The 17,574-nt window shown below is 36.2% G+C and overlaps 1 protein-coding gene across 3 annotated transcripts in view; it reads right to left on the bottom strand.

The window, feature by feature from the left end:
• Window positions 1-17,574, bottom strand: part of SYT16 (synaptotagmin 16) — a 342,174-nt gene that overhangs the window by 22,714 nt on the left and 301,886 nt on the right. For 2 of the 3 annotated variants that reach the window (XM_054448010.2, XM_054448012.2), the window contains one exon: window positions 6,575-11,024. In XM_054448010.2, the coding sequence (XP_054303985.2) occupies window positions 10,711-11,024 (314 nt within the window). In that variant the 3' untranslated portion in view covers window positions 6,575-10,710. Of the gene's footprint in view, window positions 11,025-17,574 lie in introns of those variants that run through there. The other variant, XM_054448011.2, reaches the window with a different exon arrangement.

The following is a 17,574-nucleotide window of genomic DNA, read 5'->3' as shown; positions in this document are numbered from 1 at the left end:
TACATCTGCAGCATCCAGCTGTGAGTAGAATAGTAATATAAAGCACATTCCCTGCTAAGAACAGTGTACTCCATGTAGGGTAAAATCTCCTGAAAATCTCCTAAAATAGTTACATATGTTCAAACTGAATGAATCATTCACATTTACATTTTTTTATGAAAGTTCTTCAAGGACACCCATCAAAAGTTGAGATATAAAGGAAAACCAATAAAATATTTTAGAACAACAGAGCTGCACACAGTATGCATATGGTGAAACATAAATGTGTGAATGTGAACAACTGTTTCAGATGCCATATGAAGACCAAAAATATTGAGAAAGTCAGATTTATCTTGCACTGTGAACACAAATAAAATATTGCTATGAAATCTTGGATGTACCTTAAAAATGATTTTTTAAATCTTTACTTTTTCTGTGGGATAATAAAAGGGCATTCATGAAGAAAATGATTATATGAGTGACGAAAGTCACTTGGGAGGGGAGAGACGGACAAGTTTGATTCTTCAAAAGAAAAATAATAAAGTAGATTGAAGGACCCTTTATGGCAGGGGAAGAGTTTTTCTGAGTACTGTATTCAAATCCACTTTGTAGGGGAGGAAAAGCTATTCCATTTAATACTTTGCCTGTACTCAAAGTTAGGTTGTTCTAAAGAAAGGGCTGCATTCAACTCAAAGGTTGGCGAACCTGCTGAAAACACGGATTTGCAGTTTGTTATATGATCAGTGTTTGAACAAAAAAAAATTAGAACCTAATATTTTATTTCTAGCTTCTCAGAGACAGAACAGCTAAAGACCAACCATAACTTGTATTCAGACAAATTACTGACATTCTATGAATATGGCCCACTGATTGGCAGAGCTCTAAAAGTGTCAATTACTTTGATATATTGACATACAGAGTTGATATGACCTTAATATAAAAATAACAAACTATCCTGTAGTCTTCAAAAACACTGCAAGTCTTCAAAAATTCTGCAAAATGTCTTTCCATCTATCACCTTGTCATATTTATGGCCCTGTTATATAGTGGGGTCTCAAAGCGTTCATTGTATTAATGAAGGAATGAATGAATCCTGTTCCTACAACCACCTGGTAAAAATAGGTAAAATGAGTATTACTATTCCCATCTGATAGATGCAACAATGAAGGCTTGAAGAAATTGTGACTTGATATTTATTTTAGAGCTCATTAGTGGAAGATTTGATATCAGAACACAGGCCTCATCAACTTTAATCCAATATTCTTTACACAACTATACCTTCATCTCTGCAATAATGTCAGGTTCTGCAAGTTGCTGTAGCTACAAAGCAAAGGGCAGTCAGAAGACATATAAATAATCTCAAAATGTTTCTCAGACACGAATCATTGGCCAGGCCTCCCCCTTCACCCAGAGTGACTATTAGTGTTTTCTTTCCAACACCCATCTACTTGTTCATGCAACCTATACATTAGCATGGGTTATCTTTTCATTCAGAATTCAGAGCTGCTATGTGAGCCAGATGCTTACATACCATTTTTAATTGATTTGTACAATTAACTATGACGGGGCACAATCACAAAGCTTCCTTTCTCTTGGCAGGAATGGTAAATGTAAAGTCATATAAACTAGCGACAGAAGGTGATTTTCTATCATGAATCAGTAATAACATAATTAACACTTTTTATCGACAGGTATTTAACTCATTGCTCAACAAAAGACACTACAGAGTCACTAAATTTGGGATCACGTCTTTGTAACCTTCAGAACTTTCTGTTAAGATTCCAATGGAGGGAAAAACTCATAGATAGGGTAATATAAATTATGAAATTATTATATTTTTTCATAAATCTCCTCCTCCAATGTAAAACAAACTCAATATCATATAGGTGAAATTTATTCTAGACTGGAAGTTGCTACATTTTATTTGATGGATCATATAAAATACATGAAGCTTTTCCTGAGAGCACACACTTTAATAAAATTTGCCATAGCAACTGGAACTAGAAATAAAAGCAAATAGGTCATAAATGGTGATACAACCAGACAATGAAATATTATTCAGCACTTAAAATAAATGAACTATCAAGCCATAAAAAGACATGAAAAACTTACATGACTATCCCTAAGTGGAAAAAAAAAAAGCCAATCTGAAAAGGCTACATACTGTATGACATTCTGGGAAAGGCAAAACTATGGGGACAGTACAAGGACCAGTGGATGCCAGGGCTTAGGTGGGAGGGAGGAATGAATAGGCAGAGCACAGAGGATTTTTAGGGCAGTGAAAATCTTCTGTATGATACTACAATAATGGACATACGTCATTGTGCATTGGTCAAAACCCATAAAATACACAACACCAAGAGTGAACCTTAATATGAACTATGCACTTTGGGTGATAATGATATGTCAATGAAGGTTCATCAGTTGTAACAAATATACCACTGTGGTGTTCAAAATGTTCACGGGGGAGAAGGTTGTGTTTGGAGTATATGAGAACTCTCTGTATTTTAGGATCAATTTTGCTGTGAACTTAAAACTCTAAAAAACAAAATTTATTAATTTCTTAAAAAGTAGATCTCAAAGACCAGCTTTTGCCCAAAAATACAGGTCAAATCGTATCCCAATACTATAACAGAAAATATTGTAACAGAAGCCTCTGTCATAATAAGGTATACAAATACTAATTTCTTATTCACAAACTTAAAATCTATACTGAAATTAAGTTTTAAAATTCTGGAAAGGACTTTGTATTTCACAAAATTGAATTTGTGGCTGCATTCATATGGTGGCATAATAAAAGACCATATTATAATTTGGTAGAGTTGTGAATTAATAAAGATCATCATAACCCACAAGGAAATGTGGCAACATTAGTAAGCTTTGGTCAAGGCATTGGCTATAAGGAACTTGACAAAGAAACACTCTCAAAAAAGAAACATGGTCTTAGAATGCAACTATCTTAAAATAACTTACATGAAAATATCTTTTAATGTACATGTTCCTCACTTAATCAGAGTTTTTACTGGCAGACTTCCGATATTTCTTCTCAAACATCAAGGTCTTTATTAAACAAGAGATGTACATTTTTTATTATGGACTATCAACTGGGCAACACAAAAAACTTGCTTTCAGTCAGAATTTTTAGGCCACCAAAGATTTTGAGTTAATTTGCATAGACTAAGACATGTTTAGTAGAATTATAAACAATAAATCCATTGGAAAAACTCCTGCTTTAAAAATGGGTTGAGTCTAGGAAAAAAGTATTGGTCTATCTGCCAAGGTAGGGACACTCCCAATGTTGACCTTTACCTATTTCATAAGGATGCCCCAAATGTATTCAGTTTTTAAGACTAGTTTTAGTCACAGAGAGGTAAGCAGGGCTCTTTGTTTAGATTGTCACCTCTTTCTCTGGCAGCTACTGTTACCAGTTCACTCTTTCAAAAAGCAAAGGGTAGCAATGCCTTTGACCATTAAAACACAGAGCTTGTAAGAAATGTGTCAAGTTTGTACAGACCTAGTATTCCAGGATCTAACTTACTGTCTTGCAAAGGGCATTCAGTATTTAATTATAAAAGTCAAGAATACTAAATATCCTATTTGATGCTATAATTCTTTTCACTGCTGGAATGGAATGATGCATTTCCTCCCCCAGATACAAAACATATCCATTTATTTTGAATGAAAGCATAGACTGACAAACAAGTGTATTTATTTCTTAATTAGAGACAGGGTAATAACTTTCACCTTCCCTAAATCTTCTGCCTTTCAAAGGGGGAAAGAGACCATTACAGAAATACATTAAGCCAAAAATTCAAGGTTAATAAAAGATCTTATTATTTACCTAGATTTCTTATCAGACTGTAGTTTTTAAAAAAGAATATTTGGAAACAAAAAAAATATTGTTGAACTTAAACTATTTTATCCGTCTGCCATTCTCCAACCCCTAACCCTGAGTCTGGAACATTTACACTTAAAAAGGTCTTGTTTTTTGGTTTTTTTGAGACAGAGTCTCACTCTGCTACCCAGGCTGAATGCAGTGGCATGATCCCGGCTCACTGCAGCCTTGACCTCACAGGTTCCAGCAATCTTCCCACCTCAGCCTCCTGAGGAGCTGGGACTATAGGCGCACACCACCATATCCAGCAAATTTTTGGTATTTTGTAGAGACAAGATCTCACTATGTTGCCCAGGCTGGTCTAGAAATCCTGGACACAAGCTGTTCTCCCACCTCGGCCTCCCAAAGTGCTGGGACTACCGGTGTGAGCCACCATGCCCAACCTATAAAGGTCTTTTTGAATGAATAAATTTTGTATAAAACCAACAAAACCCCAGCAACTAGATACTTCAAGGTGGAAATGACGTAAACAAAAATAATGCAAAAATATGGCAATACAATGGGAAGTCAGCCTTCTCATCATCCTCAAAGTAAAACTGATAACACTGTCACTCAAAGGCATGAAGTAAAATTTCCCATGGAGAAACCTTAAGGCAGCATTAGTGAGCAATGGAAAGCAGTTAGCAAGTTAGCGGCTTCATTCCAAGAAAGGCCTCAGATCTCCATGACTGCCTATGAGCTTGTTCTATAAAGCCTCGAGCTGTTTCACAGGTTCCACAGTGGATATAAATAAGGTGATTATTGTCTGTGTGTCTAGGATACGGTTTTGTGACCCAAGGGAAACAAAAACAGTCAAAGCACCATAGGAGAGGAAACTCCCCCTGAGCCTGCAGGCATCCCCAAAGCCCTAAACAAAACCCAAATAAGAACTCTTCAGAGAAAACTTTCTATGATGCAGAGAAAAATCAGTGTGGAAAAAATGTCCAAAGTGGAAGAGGACAGGCCTGGAGTGTTATCGTTGATTCTTTTTTAACGTTACATCTAAATATTAGAAGGAACTTTATAAAGGGTATATTCATGGGTATCCTCTCATTCTTCTTTAGCAGAACCGAGACTTCAAGTACATTTTTTCACTTTAAAAAACTTCCAAAGATGATGATTCTATGACACCCCCACCCCCACCAATTTCCCATATAATGCAACCAAGACTCACTGCCAGTCCAAGGCTTCCTAGACGCTTGCCCCAATAAATTCAGCCAATGTTTCACCTTCCAATACTAATAACAAGGAACTCTACTGTTTATGGCACATAGTTAGACTAACTTAACAGTTGTATATTTGTAAGCATCATTGTATAATGATGACTAACTGCTTCAATGTGCACTCATAGCACTCCAAAGAGATTTTAAGTTCTGTGCCAGCCCAGATAACACAGTGCTAGACAATGAATATATTTTGAATTAATGAGAAACAACCTTCACATAATTCTCCAGACTTGATTTAGGGGGATGCTCTTAAATCTATCCATGTGGTCAAGAAGAGAAAGTGTGCACCATCCCCCTGGTTAGAACTTCTGGATCATTGTTACTAGAAATCTCCTCAGCCTTCTTACCTCCCATCTAACTCCTTCACCTTCCCTACATGTTTAGTTATTCCCTACTGAAAGCCCTAAGCTAAGTGATTCTCCAATGTCTTCATGTTTCTCCTTAATTGGGATACCAAGGACTCAAAACAGTGCTTTGGCAATTTGATTATATTAGGAGTATAGCCTCGCACTTCTCATCCCAGAATCATGTTTCGTTTAAAACCACAAGTAGCACATGACTGATTCATGGCGCCTGGTTACACTAAACTTGAAGTGGTTTGCTCCTGAAGATTTCTCTAGATTAAATGTCAACAAAGATTTTTCTAAATTCTCCAGGAACTCTCCTTTTTACTCAAGGTTTGAATCACTTGAAAACAAGTGGACACGCTATTATATCAACAAGCCACTCTTAAAAACCATTTTAAAAAGTAGTATCAACTGAATTTCTTTCATTATGATCTCATAAGGGAAACAGTGATAATCTGTTCTGAATAGAACATTCCAGTCAAACAGATACATTTTGAGAGCTGTGTTATTAGAGTATTTTAAAATGTTTGGCTCTCAGGATATAAAATGGATATATAATGTAGGTTTTAAAGAAAGTGTTATCCATTTTTAAAAGAGTCTCAGTATAGTATCACATCATTTATTTTACTTTTTTGGATCACAGTTGAAATATGTAGTCAAACTGCCATTGTCACCAACTCTTTTGATAAAGGCGACAAGGTGCCTTGTCCATTTATGAATAAGAGAACTGGAGAAAAGGAGAGGCCTTGTTTGTGATCGATCAACAGGTACACACAAACCATCAAGGATTTGTACTCCCTCCAAACTAAGGGGATAAATGCAAAGACTTGGTTCTACCGCAGTTGGACTCTGTTAAGGCTCAATTTCCTCCACATACCAGGCTTATCTCTGATTAGGCTGTCCTGATGAAGCCTCCTTTATTAACAAATCCAGCCTAGCTTCATGAGCCTATCCTTGTTACAGTATCTGAACGTTGGTTTTTGTTTTTCTCTAGTGTTATAACAACATTTGCTAGAAAGAGAAGATACATCTTAAATATTTTCTTTTTCAGGCATGACTGTAAGGAGGAACTACGGAATGCTAACTACACGCCCAGCTCTATGCTAGGCACATTACATCTGTGATTTCACTGATATCTTTTAAGACACCTAATGAGGTAGGTTTTATTTCCATTTTCCAGTTGAAGAAACCAGGACACAAGCTGGCTAAGTAATTTTCTTAAGGCCACACAGCAGAGTTTCATGTAAACCCAGGCTAGGATCACAGTTTGTGCCAACTTCACTGTGCTATGCCAATCTCATCGCGTTAGGACAGTTTCGTTTCTCCCATCTTTAAATATTGTTCAGAATTCTACAAGTTTTAGAAAAGTGATAGCTAGTTGATCTGATATGTATTTTGGTTTATTAGTTTACTCTCCTTACATACTACTCACTGGAGAATGCTAAATGTATCCAGCACATTTATTTATTCTTTAACTCTTCCATAGGTGTGCTGTATGACCTTTTTGTTTTGTTGTAAATGACTTTGCCCAAATGAATAATTTTTAAGACAAAAATACTTTTAACATTTCAGGATTATCCATCATTTGCTTTGCTCTTAGATCAAATAGAATAGAATGTTCTTTAACCACAGTTTCCTCAAAAGTAAAAGGAGATACCATATGCATGTTCTAGTCCTGTTTCTTCATCAGTAAAGAATATGCCTCTATCTGGTTTTATGACATTTACAAATAATCCTTTCCTACTTACTTTTCTGTTTTTAAAATACTAAGTCCTCTGCTGCAAAAGGATAACCAGTTTTTTTGGAAACCCGCAGTGGTGTCCACACCAAATCATCAATTAAACCAAATTGGTGGCTATCAGAGAAGCACTTTTATTTAACCTAATGCTAGTTTCTACTTAAATCGTACTTCATCTGGAAAGAAAAGAATTTTGGTTCTCAGATAAGGTCATCTAAAGCACAGTGACTGCACAAGAGGTAACAATAATTTGTAAAATATTATGAAATCTACACATTGAAAATGCAGAAGCTGTGTTTCAGGCTCACTGGCACCTAGGACTATGGAGAATATTGACATCTGATGTCAGTTAATTTTCAATGAAGGATGTCAGAATTAATAGTGCCTAAAGTGAATGACTATGCAATGCCATACTCTTTTCCCTCTCACAAACATGGTGATGATTCTTTCCCTGATTTCATGCAGGTGGAATGCCGAGTATAATACATCCAAAGACATTACAAATTCTTCTTACGTTAGGGAAGGCAAGACACCCCCACCTCCAACAGTTATGCAGCATCAGCAAAAACAGAGTCCAAAACAACTGTGCATCACACTGGGAGCCAGTGAAGGAGAGGGGACGGAGAGCAGGTGTTCGGCTGCCTGGTGAATGGTCCATTTAAAAATTCAACAATAGTCAGAGGGGAGTAGGGAGTACAACAGCCACCACCGTAACTGGTGAAATCAGGATTTCTCAATTCAGTGTAAACTCACACCCTAAAAGAAGGCACACTATAAAGCAGATTTCCATAAACCCAGCGCATCATTTACTCTTAACCATATTATTTTAAAAGCATGCTCTTCAGGCAAAATCACTGAAAGACCTACTCAAGCAACAAAAACCAGTGCTGCTTCAATGTCAAATCTCCCTATGAGATATTAATCATTAGCTGGAAGAAATAGGCAAAAGCAGTTTTTCACTGCAGAACCAACTAATTATCTTTCATAACTCTTTCGAAAACCAAATGTAAAAGCTCAAGTGAAAAACATGTTAAATGCATTTGTGTCTAGACTTTGCCAAGAAAATAAGGGAGTTTAAGTGCACAAAATCAAAAGATCTTACTAAACTAGAATTTCAAATCAAGGTAAAAAAAATCAGCCACATATTGTTATATATCTTGTCTTCAGCATTTAAATTTATACAATCAGCTGAGGGTGAATGTTGCTGTATATTCAAGAAGTACATGCATCCTATTTGGTGAGTAGCACCAACATAGTAAAATCATAAAAATAAAAAATGTTTTCAGGCATTCCTTCCCTTAAAATGGTGCGCATTCCTGTAAACTGTATCATAAACAGACCATTGGAAGGCAGATCAAGCACACAAATATCTTCACTACACCAGCCGAAAACCTTAAAAATGGGTGGGTCTTGGGAACAGAAAATGAAGTATAGGTGATTATTGGGTACCAAGAAACAAGGATGCAGCAGCAGGAAAATATGAGAGGGAAAAATTCAGGGCTGTCTGTACAATATATACAGATTTTTTTCAAATGTAAATTTTAAAATGAATGCTGCTATTATGTTACTGCATAAAGGAAAGCACAGCGAGGCTGTTCTACTTCCCTTTAAACACAAGGCATAAAGAGTAAGAGATGTGAAAAGCCAATTCTTTGTGCTGCTACTTAATCAATCGCACTCAGTTCTACTCAATGACTTAGCCACGCTGCAAAGACCACTCAGCAGTTAATGGATATAATGCTGGAAAAGCACTCTGAGGTCTCCCAAAGAAAGGTAGGGTGAAAACCCAGAGGAGCATGGTTTTATTACATATTCCTAATAACTGAGCAGCCATATATATGAAACTCCCATGACCTGAAAAGTAATTAAGGTATTAATCTATTTGGCAAATTCTCATTCTTCCCTATGAAATCATTTCATTCAAAGACTGAACCCTGAAAGCATAGTAGAGTTATCCTGTGCCCTAGTCTGGTCTTGTCAGGATAACCGTTACACACTGTAAGGAATAAATATGTTCTTCAAGTGTTACAGCCTACGCTTACAATCTGTCAAAACGTGGAGCTGAGGAGGAGTTATGTGTTTTTAACTGTATACAGCCATCACTAGCTATCACTCTTCCCACAGACAGGAAAAAGTCCACAATGAAACATAGAAACTAAAAATAGGTGACTGAGCAATTGCTCAGAAGAGCTGCACATTGAGCGCAGGGATTAAATGTACATACATTCTTTCCCTATTTTTTTATTAATGCCAATTTAAAGTAATTGAAATTAAGGGCCCAGACCTATGAATAAGGAAAGTAAACATGCACTGCATAAATATGTAAAATTAAGTCATAAGTAAAATCCCATGCTCATAACCATACAAGATCAGTGTTCTGAATGGTACATGCCCAGATTGCAAGTAGTGACTAATATATGTTGCTGCAAATGCCATAAAAAATGACAGTTATAGGCACTTCAAATGCTCAAAGAAAAACTTAATGTCATTCCACACAAGCTGAAAATATTTCTCCATTCACAGGTGTTATAACATGTTCACTTTGAAGAGTCAATCAAATCAATATTTATTAAAGACTCACTGTGTACAATTTACTATGCTCTAGTGATGGAAAATACTCAATTTAAAAAGAGCATGGTTTACATGCAGTACATTCAAAATATTCATATATGAGTATATATAATTGGACATAGAAAAAGTATAATCCAAAAGAACACCAGAATCAGAAAAATCAATAAATCTATGACTGAAGTAGTCTTGTTTTTTGTTTTCTTATCCTGTAAGAACTTATTGGGTGAGAAAGACAGCATAAAAACCTTGAAAGTTACAAGTTTGAAATCTTACATATTCAAAAGGAGACAAGTTGTCTTAAAACAGTAGTTTCTGAACTCTTTTCTTGCTTCAAAATGATTCATCTAACCAAATCTCATAGAAACCACAAAATATAAGATAGAAGAGGTATTTAATTAATACAAATTTATTTTAAAAGTGCAAGTTTATAATATTTACTCGTTAGGTAAATAGGTTTCTTTGATAAAGAGAAAAATGTGAAATAAGAGTTTATGGATTAGAGTTAGATTCTTTTATGAGGCTCAGCATCTGATTCATTTCTATATTTTGGAGTTTTTTGTACCATATTAAGAAAATTCTGATTCATCCACCTAAATGGTTGCAAATAGTAACAACTGACAGCTCCCTTGCAATCTCAGGTTACTCTTCAAGCAAACAGAGACAGCAGAAGAAGCTTCACCCTGTACCCTGAACTAAAACTCAATGATCTATTGGCACAAATTAACTCATCAGTGGTCTTAATTGTGGTATAACATTTTCCATATGGACACTTCACTGTGTATGTGTGTTTTTAAAATTACAATATTTAAATCCAAATCAAACCATTGAGAAACCCAAAGCTCCCACTCACAATGTCTTAGGGGTTAGTGGAATCTGTTTTTGAAACCCTGAAACCCTTGCCAGGACACTTGGTGTCAGTAGACAGCAACACAGGGAACCAAGGTGGACACAGCACACAAATGCAGGTTAGCAAACCTAGGATTCCAGCAAAGTGTGCCATCTGCAGATCTGCTGGCCTTTGGTTTCCTTCATCTCCTCCCAGTGATCTTGTTCCTCCTCTCCACTGCTGTTCTGGCCCAGGGCAATCCAGCCAATCATCTCTTTACGCTTCATAGTACGCCTGTTATAAACGGAAATCATCAACGTGACATCAGACAGCTGAAAGAGGGCCACCTGGAAAACAAAGGTCTCCTTATAGACAGGATTGGGCTGACCACGCCGAATGGACGTCTTGCAACGGGACATCTCTTGACCCACAGAATTGAGGAGAAAGAGTTTTCCATATGTATCTAAGACAAAAAAAAAAGAAAAGGGTGGGGTGGGGATGATAAGAAACATTAGTGCTCTCTGTTTGGCTAGACTAGTTGTTAACATTTATACGGGCTACAAATTTCTCCTTTCAACATACTGATCAGTATCCTTAAGCCTGGTTCTTGCTGTTGGGCAACACATTTTGCATGAACTATTAAGGAAGGGAATTATTACATTGAATACCTAATGTTTCATGTGGCTCACTATCCAGCACACATTGCTGATGTTCATTAGTACCTCTACATGCACAGGGTGTATACATTCGTGCACAGGCATAAGTGCAATGGTGCTTGTGGGCAGGCACAGTTCTTCATCTACATTTATTTATGTAACAAGATAAATATACACATTTTGCTCTACATGATTTTTTTCATAGTCAAATTGCTATTTTATGCCTGAATTGGAGAATTCTTTTCTCACTCTCTACATATTCATATATGTGTGTGTGTGTGTGTGTGTGTGTGTGTGCATGTGTGTGTGTGAGAGACAGACAGACAGACAGACAGACAAGGTCTTGCTCTGTTGCCCAGGCTGGGGTGCAGTGGCATGATCACAGCTCACTAAAGCCTTGACTTCTAGGCCCAAAGCGATCCTATCCCATCAGCCTCCTGAGTAGCTGGAATCACAGGCATGCACCATCATGCCCAGCAAATTTTTTAACTTTTTGTAGAAATAGGGTCTCCCTATGTTGCCCAGGCATCTACATATCCTTTGGACCATCTCATCCACTCCCATAGTTTCAATGACATCTACCAAGTCCGTAGGTCTGGCCTCAACTTCTCTCCCAAACTCGAGACCCAACTAAATACTACACTTCTTCTCTTGAAATCCTACACTAATCTTACACTCAATATGACCCCAACTCTAAACATTTGCTGTTCCAGTGTTCCCTATCCCTGTGAATACCAGCATCATTCACCAAATTATCCAAGTCAGAAATCAGGACCTCATTTTTCACAAGACTGACTTCCTCATTCCCAGTCCACCCAATCAATTGCCACGTTCTGTTGCTTCTAACTCTCAAACAGCTCCCAAATCTACCCACTTCTTTCCATCCCCAGTGCCTCTGAACTCTGTGTACACTGTAAGCTCAGGCTGCCAGCATTTCTCACCTATATTACCTCACGTTTCCTCACTCACCTCCTAGTCAGGGGACTGCCAGAGCGATCTCTGTAAAATACAGATCTGGCCATGTCACTCTCACTAATAAACACAAACAAAGTCTTCAATACTTCCCACTAGTCTCAAGATAAAAGCTCAATTTCTTGGTGTAGACTTTCTTCTTTGGCCCTATCTTCTAGTCTCATTGCTTACCACTGCTGCCATTATACACTGCATTCTACTACATTGAACTTCCTCCCCTCCTCCAACCCAATTTGTTCTTTTTCCCTGTCTCATCTGTACATGCTCCCCATGCTCTGACATCCCAACTAATACTCAGCCTCAAATGACTTTTGTTCATTAAGTTCAATTTGGATATCACTTTATCTGGGAATATTTGCTGACCTTTCTGACCTTTTTCTCTCACTCCCACCAGTTCAGATAACCCTCTTATAGTCTCCACTAAAACCTAGTTTTAGCCTGTCTCAGCACTTACCACCAGTATTATCGCTGCCTATTTGTCTGCAAAGATGCAGTTTTCCAATGGCAGAGAGAGGGATTGCCTTATTAACCATTGAACCCCTGATGTTTAGCTTGTGACTACCATGTGCTAGACCTTCAGTAAATATTTTGTAATGAATGTTCATGCCTAGTCAGGAAGCTCAACTTTTTCTTTCGGTCTCAAGTTTTCAAACTTGTGCAATGCAGCTAAACCTCCTCATTGTAGAACCCCTCCACTAGAGTGCCAGAAAACAGTGACTAGCATCATTACAGAAAGGAAAGAAAGCATTCAAATTTTACCAACATGATCTCCTTTTGCTAAACTTCCTGAATGGAACCATCATAAAATAATTATCTCCTCAATCACATTTTTATTAAAATCAATTTATAAATGTCTTGACCTTTATCTGCAATTTTTACTACTAACATGCATATATTATTCTCCTTAAAACTCAAAATGTTAGGGTGTTTCCCAAATTCAATCATTCTGTACATTTTGTTCAATGCAGGCAGCAAGCTGATTAGTGTTTACTGCTCATTTTCCCACCTAACCACCAGTCAAACTTTTTAAAGCGTAAACGCACATCTCTGTAATTTACTGTTCTCTCCAAGAGCATTGTAAGATAGGAAACAAATTACAACCTGCAGTTTTCTTTCTATGTTGATCTTTTTCTATTCCAGTTTGATGTGTTATTTTATGCACTTATCTGCTGAGAAACACAAGGTGTGAAATTACACTTCAGGTGTGAAAACACTTCTCTGTCTCAGAAACAGGGCTCTCTTCTCTTCAAACTGTTCTACAGAAAAAGCTGTCAGAAAACCAACAATGAGGGAGTGGATTTATGTTTCTGAAGCCGCATAGCTACATGATTCCTGTAGAAAAAGTTCAATCCAGTCACCAAACTGATTGGGCAATTGTGCTGCCAGGTATAGCAGTGGGAATTGAGTTAATCTTGCAAACAAAAGCATGCTCATTTCACAAAGAGAGCAATTTCAAGCTTTATCCTGCCATAAGATTATTTTCTAATTATGAGAAAGGCCACTTACTACCAAATCACTGAAGTTGGATTGTATGTGTATAAGGCAGAGAAATAATAATAATCTTAAAAGCAATCCAGTTTGAAGACACCAGACAAAAGGAAGGAAATTGTTCATTGTTCTAGTTGAAAAGGGAAACTTCTATTAACACTAATAATGCACCTACTTCTTAACTTTCAGAGCAGAGGCTGTGCCCAGGAAATTCTGCTTCTACGGAAGAGTTGGGGAGCATGACCGGGGTCTTTTGGGGTTCCGTGACTTACTCTGATGAACACCAGTCAGAATGAATGGAGAAAGACTCTAGCTAAGTAAATATGCCATTTAAATAAGCTGTGTTTTAATCTTTGGAAACTGGTAATAGTGGCTACAAAACAATGCTGAGCAATATTTTCTTTTCTGGTGGTGATTCAGAAAGCTTTATAGTATCTTTAGTAACTCAGAACCATTAGCAAAACACTGAATGGGTCATAATCCCTTGACAGCCCCGTCAACTGTTTTACTAGTCACTTGCCTTTTTCTTGCTAAAGGAAGATGCCACTTGAACTAAAATATTTATAATAGTACATAATCTTCAAATTATTATGGCACAAAAGTATGTCATTTGGAACCCAGAAGGCATTTTTCCAAAGAAACAACATGGTACCCAGTAGTTAAACAGCCCCCACAAAATACCTACCCATTTGCAGCATAATTTTCTACCAATTGCTGAGCTGAGCCTTGGCCTGGGGGTCAGAGGAACTATGAATCTCTGGGATACAGGGTAAGGGAAAGGAATTTGGCCATTTAACTTTCCCTTTTAATTTAGTAATATGTATAAACAATTTTAAACATATATGAAAATAAAAAATATCACACAAACTGACAGGATATTTAGAATTTGTCACATATGCTACTAATGTTTCTGCCTTTTTATTGATTTTTAAGAAATAAAACATTGCAACTGAAGATCCTTTAGTCTCCCTCTTTGGGATCCTGTCCAACTTCTTTTCTCAACAAAGGTAATTACTATGTTGGATTTGGAGTTTATCATTTCCAGTTTATCATTTCCATATATGTATTTAAACTTTCAATATGTAAATACAGGTGTCCAAAATATATTTAATAGAATTTTTCACATTAGAAAATTTAACATTGTAGTGTATGTCTTTCTAAAACTTAATTTACCATTAATTTTTTATATTATCTCTGTGTATACATGTATGTGATTCATTTATTTTATCTTCTGTGTGTAATGTTCCAATGTATTAATAAATTATAATTCATTTTTTCATTGTTAATGAACATTTAATTGCTTATAATTACCAAAATTTAAAAAGATTTCAGTGAACATTTTTCTCTATTTTGCATTACATCAATATTCAAAATTTCTCTAGGATATACCTAGAAGTGAATGACTGTGCTCTTTACAAATTGTAGACACAAAATCTTTGCCAGTTGTATTAATTGCTACTACCTTCTACCTGCCTTTCAGCTTCATCTATAGTCATTTGTAGTACAAATGTTTTAAATTTTTGTGGAGTCAGGTTTATTGGTGTCTTCTTTTAAGTTGACGCTTTTTAAAAGAAACCCTACCCAAACTCAATAATCTCCCATATTATCTTCTGAATCTTAAGACCTTGTTTTTCACATTTGATCTTTAATACAGCTGTAATTGAGCTTTGCATGTGATGTGACGTAGGGATCTAAATTTTCTATATGGGAAGGATTATTCATTAAATAATCTATAATCTCCCCACTAATTTGTAATACCATGTCTGTCAAATATCAAGTTTCCAAGCTTCAGTGTCTTTCCCTAAGTCTGACAATATTTATTATAATCATTTTATAACATGTCTTGATATCTGCTAGGGATAATCCCTCTACCATCTTTTTAAAAGCTATTTTAGTTATTCTACTCTCTTGCTTGGTTTAATTGGCTCTTGCATATGAATTTTAGAATGAGTTTGCCAGGCTCTGTAAAAAACAAAACAAGATAAAAAAAAAAAAAAAACTAAAACAAAAATACTAAGAAACACTTGGGATTCTGGGTGGTATTGTACTGGACATATAATTTGGAAAAAAACTGTTGTTTTTACAATATGGAATATTCTTGCTAATGAAGATAGTATATATAGATGTGTGTGTGCTTGTGTGTGTGTGTATATAGTTTCCCTTTGTGTCTTTCACAAAGTTCTGTTGTTTTTCTACAATTTTCATATTCATCTTTTATTATTTTTTGGTATCTTAGATATTTTGTTCCTATTATAAATAGTAACATTTTAAAGCTCCACTTTCTGATTGTTGCTGATGTATTATAACACAACTGATTTTATATAAGAAATATTACTTTATAGATTTCCATTTATTTTTAATGCTGATAATCAGATTTTCTACAAATAATGAATGGCAGCTTCATTTCTTCCTTTCAATCTTTAAATGTTTATTTATTTTTCTTATTATACTGAACTGTCTCAAGCTTCCAGTCTAATATTAAACAAAACTGCTGGTGGGAATCCTTCTTTTGCTCTTTTGCTCTTGACTATAAAGGGATTTGAGGATTAAGAATTGGTATAGATTTCCTTAAAATATCCACTGTCAAGTTGAGCAAGTTTCTTTCTGTGCCACATTATTAGTTATCGATATTTACTACGATATCCACCATTCTAAGATCTTTCCTGGGTGAAAGATATAAACCCTTAAAATGACATTCCCCTAGTCTCTTATCAGTAAGGTTCCACTAAAGAAAGCTATGGCAAGAGACAGGAAAGTGGAAGGAGAGAGAGCCCCAGTACTCTAGAACCAGTTGCAGGCATGTGTAGGCATTAGAAGATGACAATGGAAAAATTTTGCCCATAGTGATCATCAGATGAGAATGGAAAAATTTTGCCCATATTGATCAAAAATCCCTATAAAAAATCACCGGTCCTGTGCATAAACAGTTCAGAGCCTATTGATACCTCTCCTGTAATGCCTTATACTCCTGAACTTCCCGAAAACAGTCTTCCTGATCTTTACTCCCTTGTCTTCCAATGTTTAAATCCGATAATAACTTCTGATCAAACATACCTAGAATATTTGCTATTTTCCTGAAAATATGTGACTGATATAGTAATTGCTAACCTGAACTGGAATGTTGCTATCATAAAAATAAAATAAGATTAGGGATTGGTCTAGAAGTTGGGTATCAGGTAATGAATAAACTAATATCAGAGGATATAACAGTGAAGATCCATAATCCATATTATGAGATGTAAAACTTCCACCTGCTATAACTTAGAATAAAAAACACGTGCCTAATGAGTTTGTTGCTCTAAAAAAAGAAATTGAAAAATGGAATGTTAGAAGTATGTATTCAGTACTACTGGCTGCATTTAGGGGGAAGAGGGGGAAAGTTAAGCTTGGGAAAGAACTGACCAGTATGCAAGAAAAAAGAGAAAATACAGAAATTCAGACCTGGCTAGAAGAGTTGATTGATTCCAGATCTCTGAAGAAAGAGATTTTAAAAGGCTTTGAGCCACAAAGGCCCAGTAAACTTTCTCAGGTGAATAATGTGACATTTAATTCAGGTCAAATATCAAATTAAGGGTGTGGTCTTTACACCAGAATTGAATTATCTGAGCCATGTGACTGAGTTCTGAAAAATGGAATATGAGAAGTGATAAATGTCACCTTCAATCATGGTTATATTCAACCACTCCCAACCCAAGCAAGAAATCTCCCATGCTGTCTCTTCCCTTTCCATGCCAACAATGGAGGTCACATTTTGAATATCATCACCTCAGTAAACAGGGACTGCCTGTATGTCTGAGTTACAGCTTAGAGAAGAGTCACATAACTACCTTGGACTGTAATGCAAAGGAGAAATAAGCTTTTGCTGTGTGAAGCCCCTGAGTCAGCAGGGTTTAATCG

This window comes from Pongo pygmaeus, chromosome 15, assembly GCF_028885625.2.
Source record: "Pongo pygmaeus isolate AG05252 chromosome 15, NHGRI_mPonPyg2-v2.0_pri, whole genome shotgun sequence".
Taxonomy (NCBI): Eukaryota; Metazoa; Chordata; class Mammalia; order Primates; family Hominidae; genus Pongo; species Pongo pygmaeus.
Note: the sequence above shows the minus strand (reverse complement) of the source record. Positions and strands in the feature narration are given on the sequence as shown.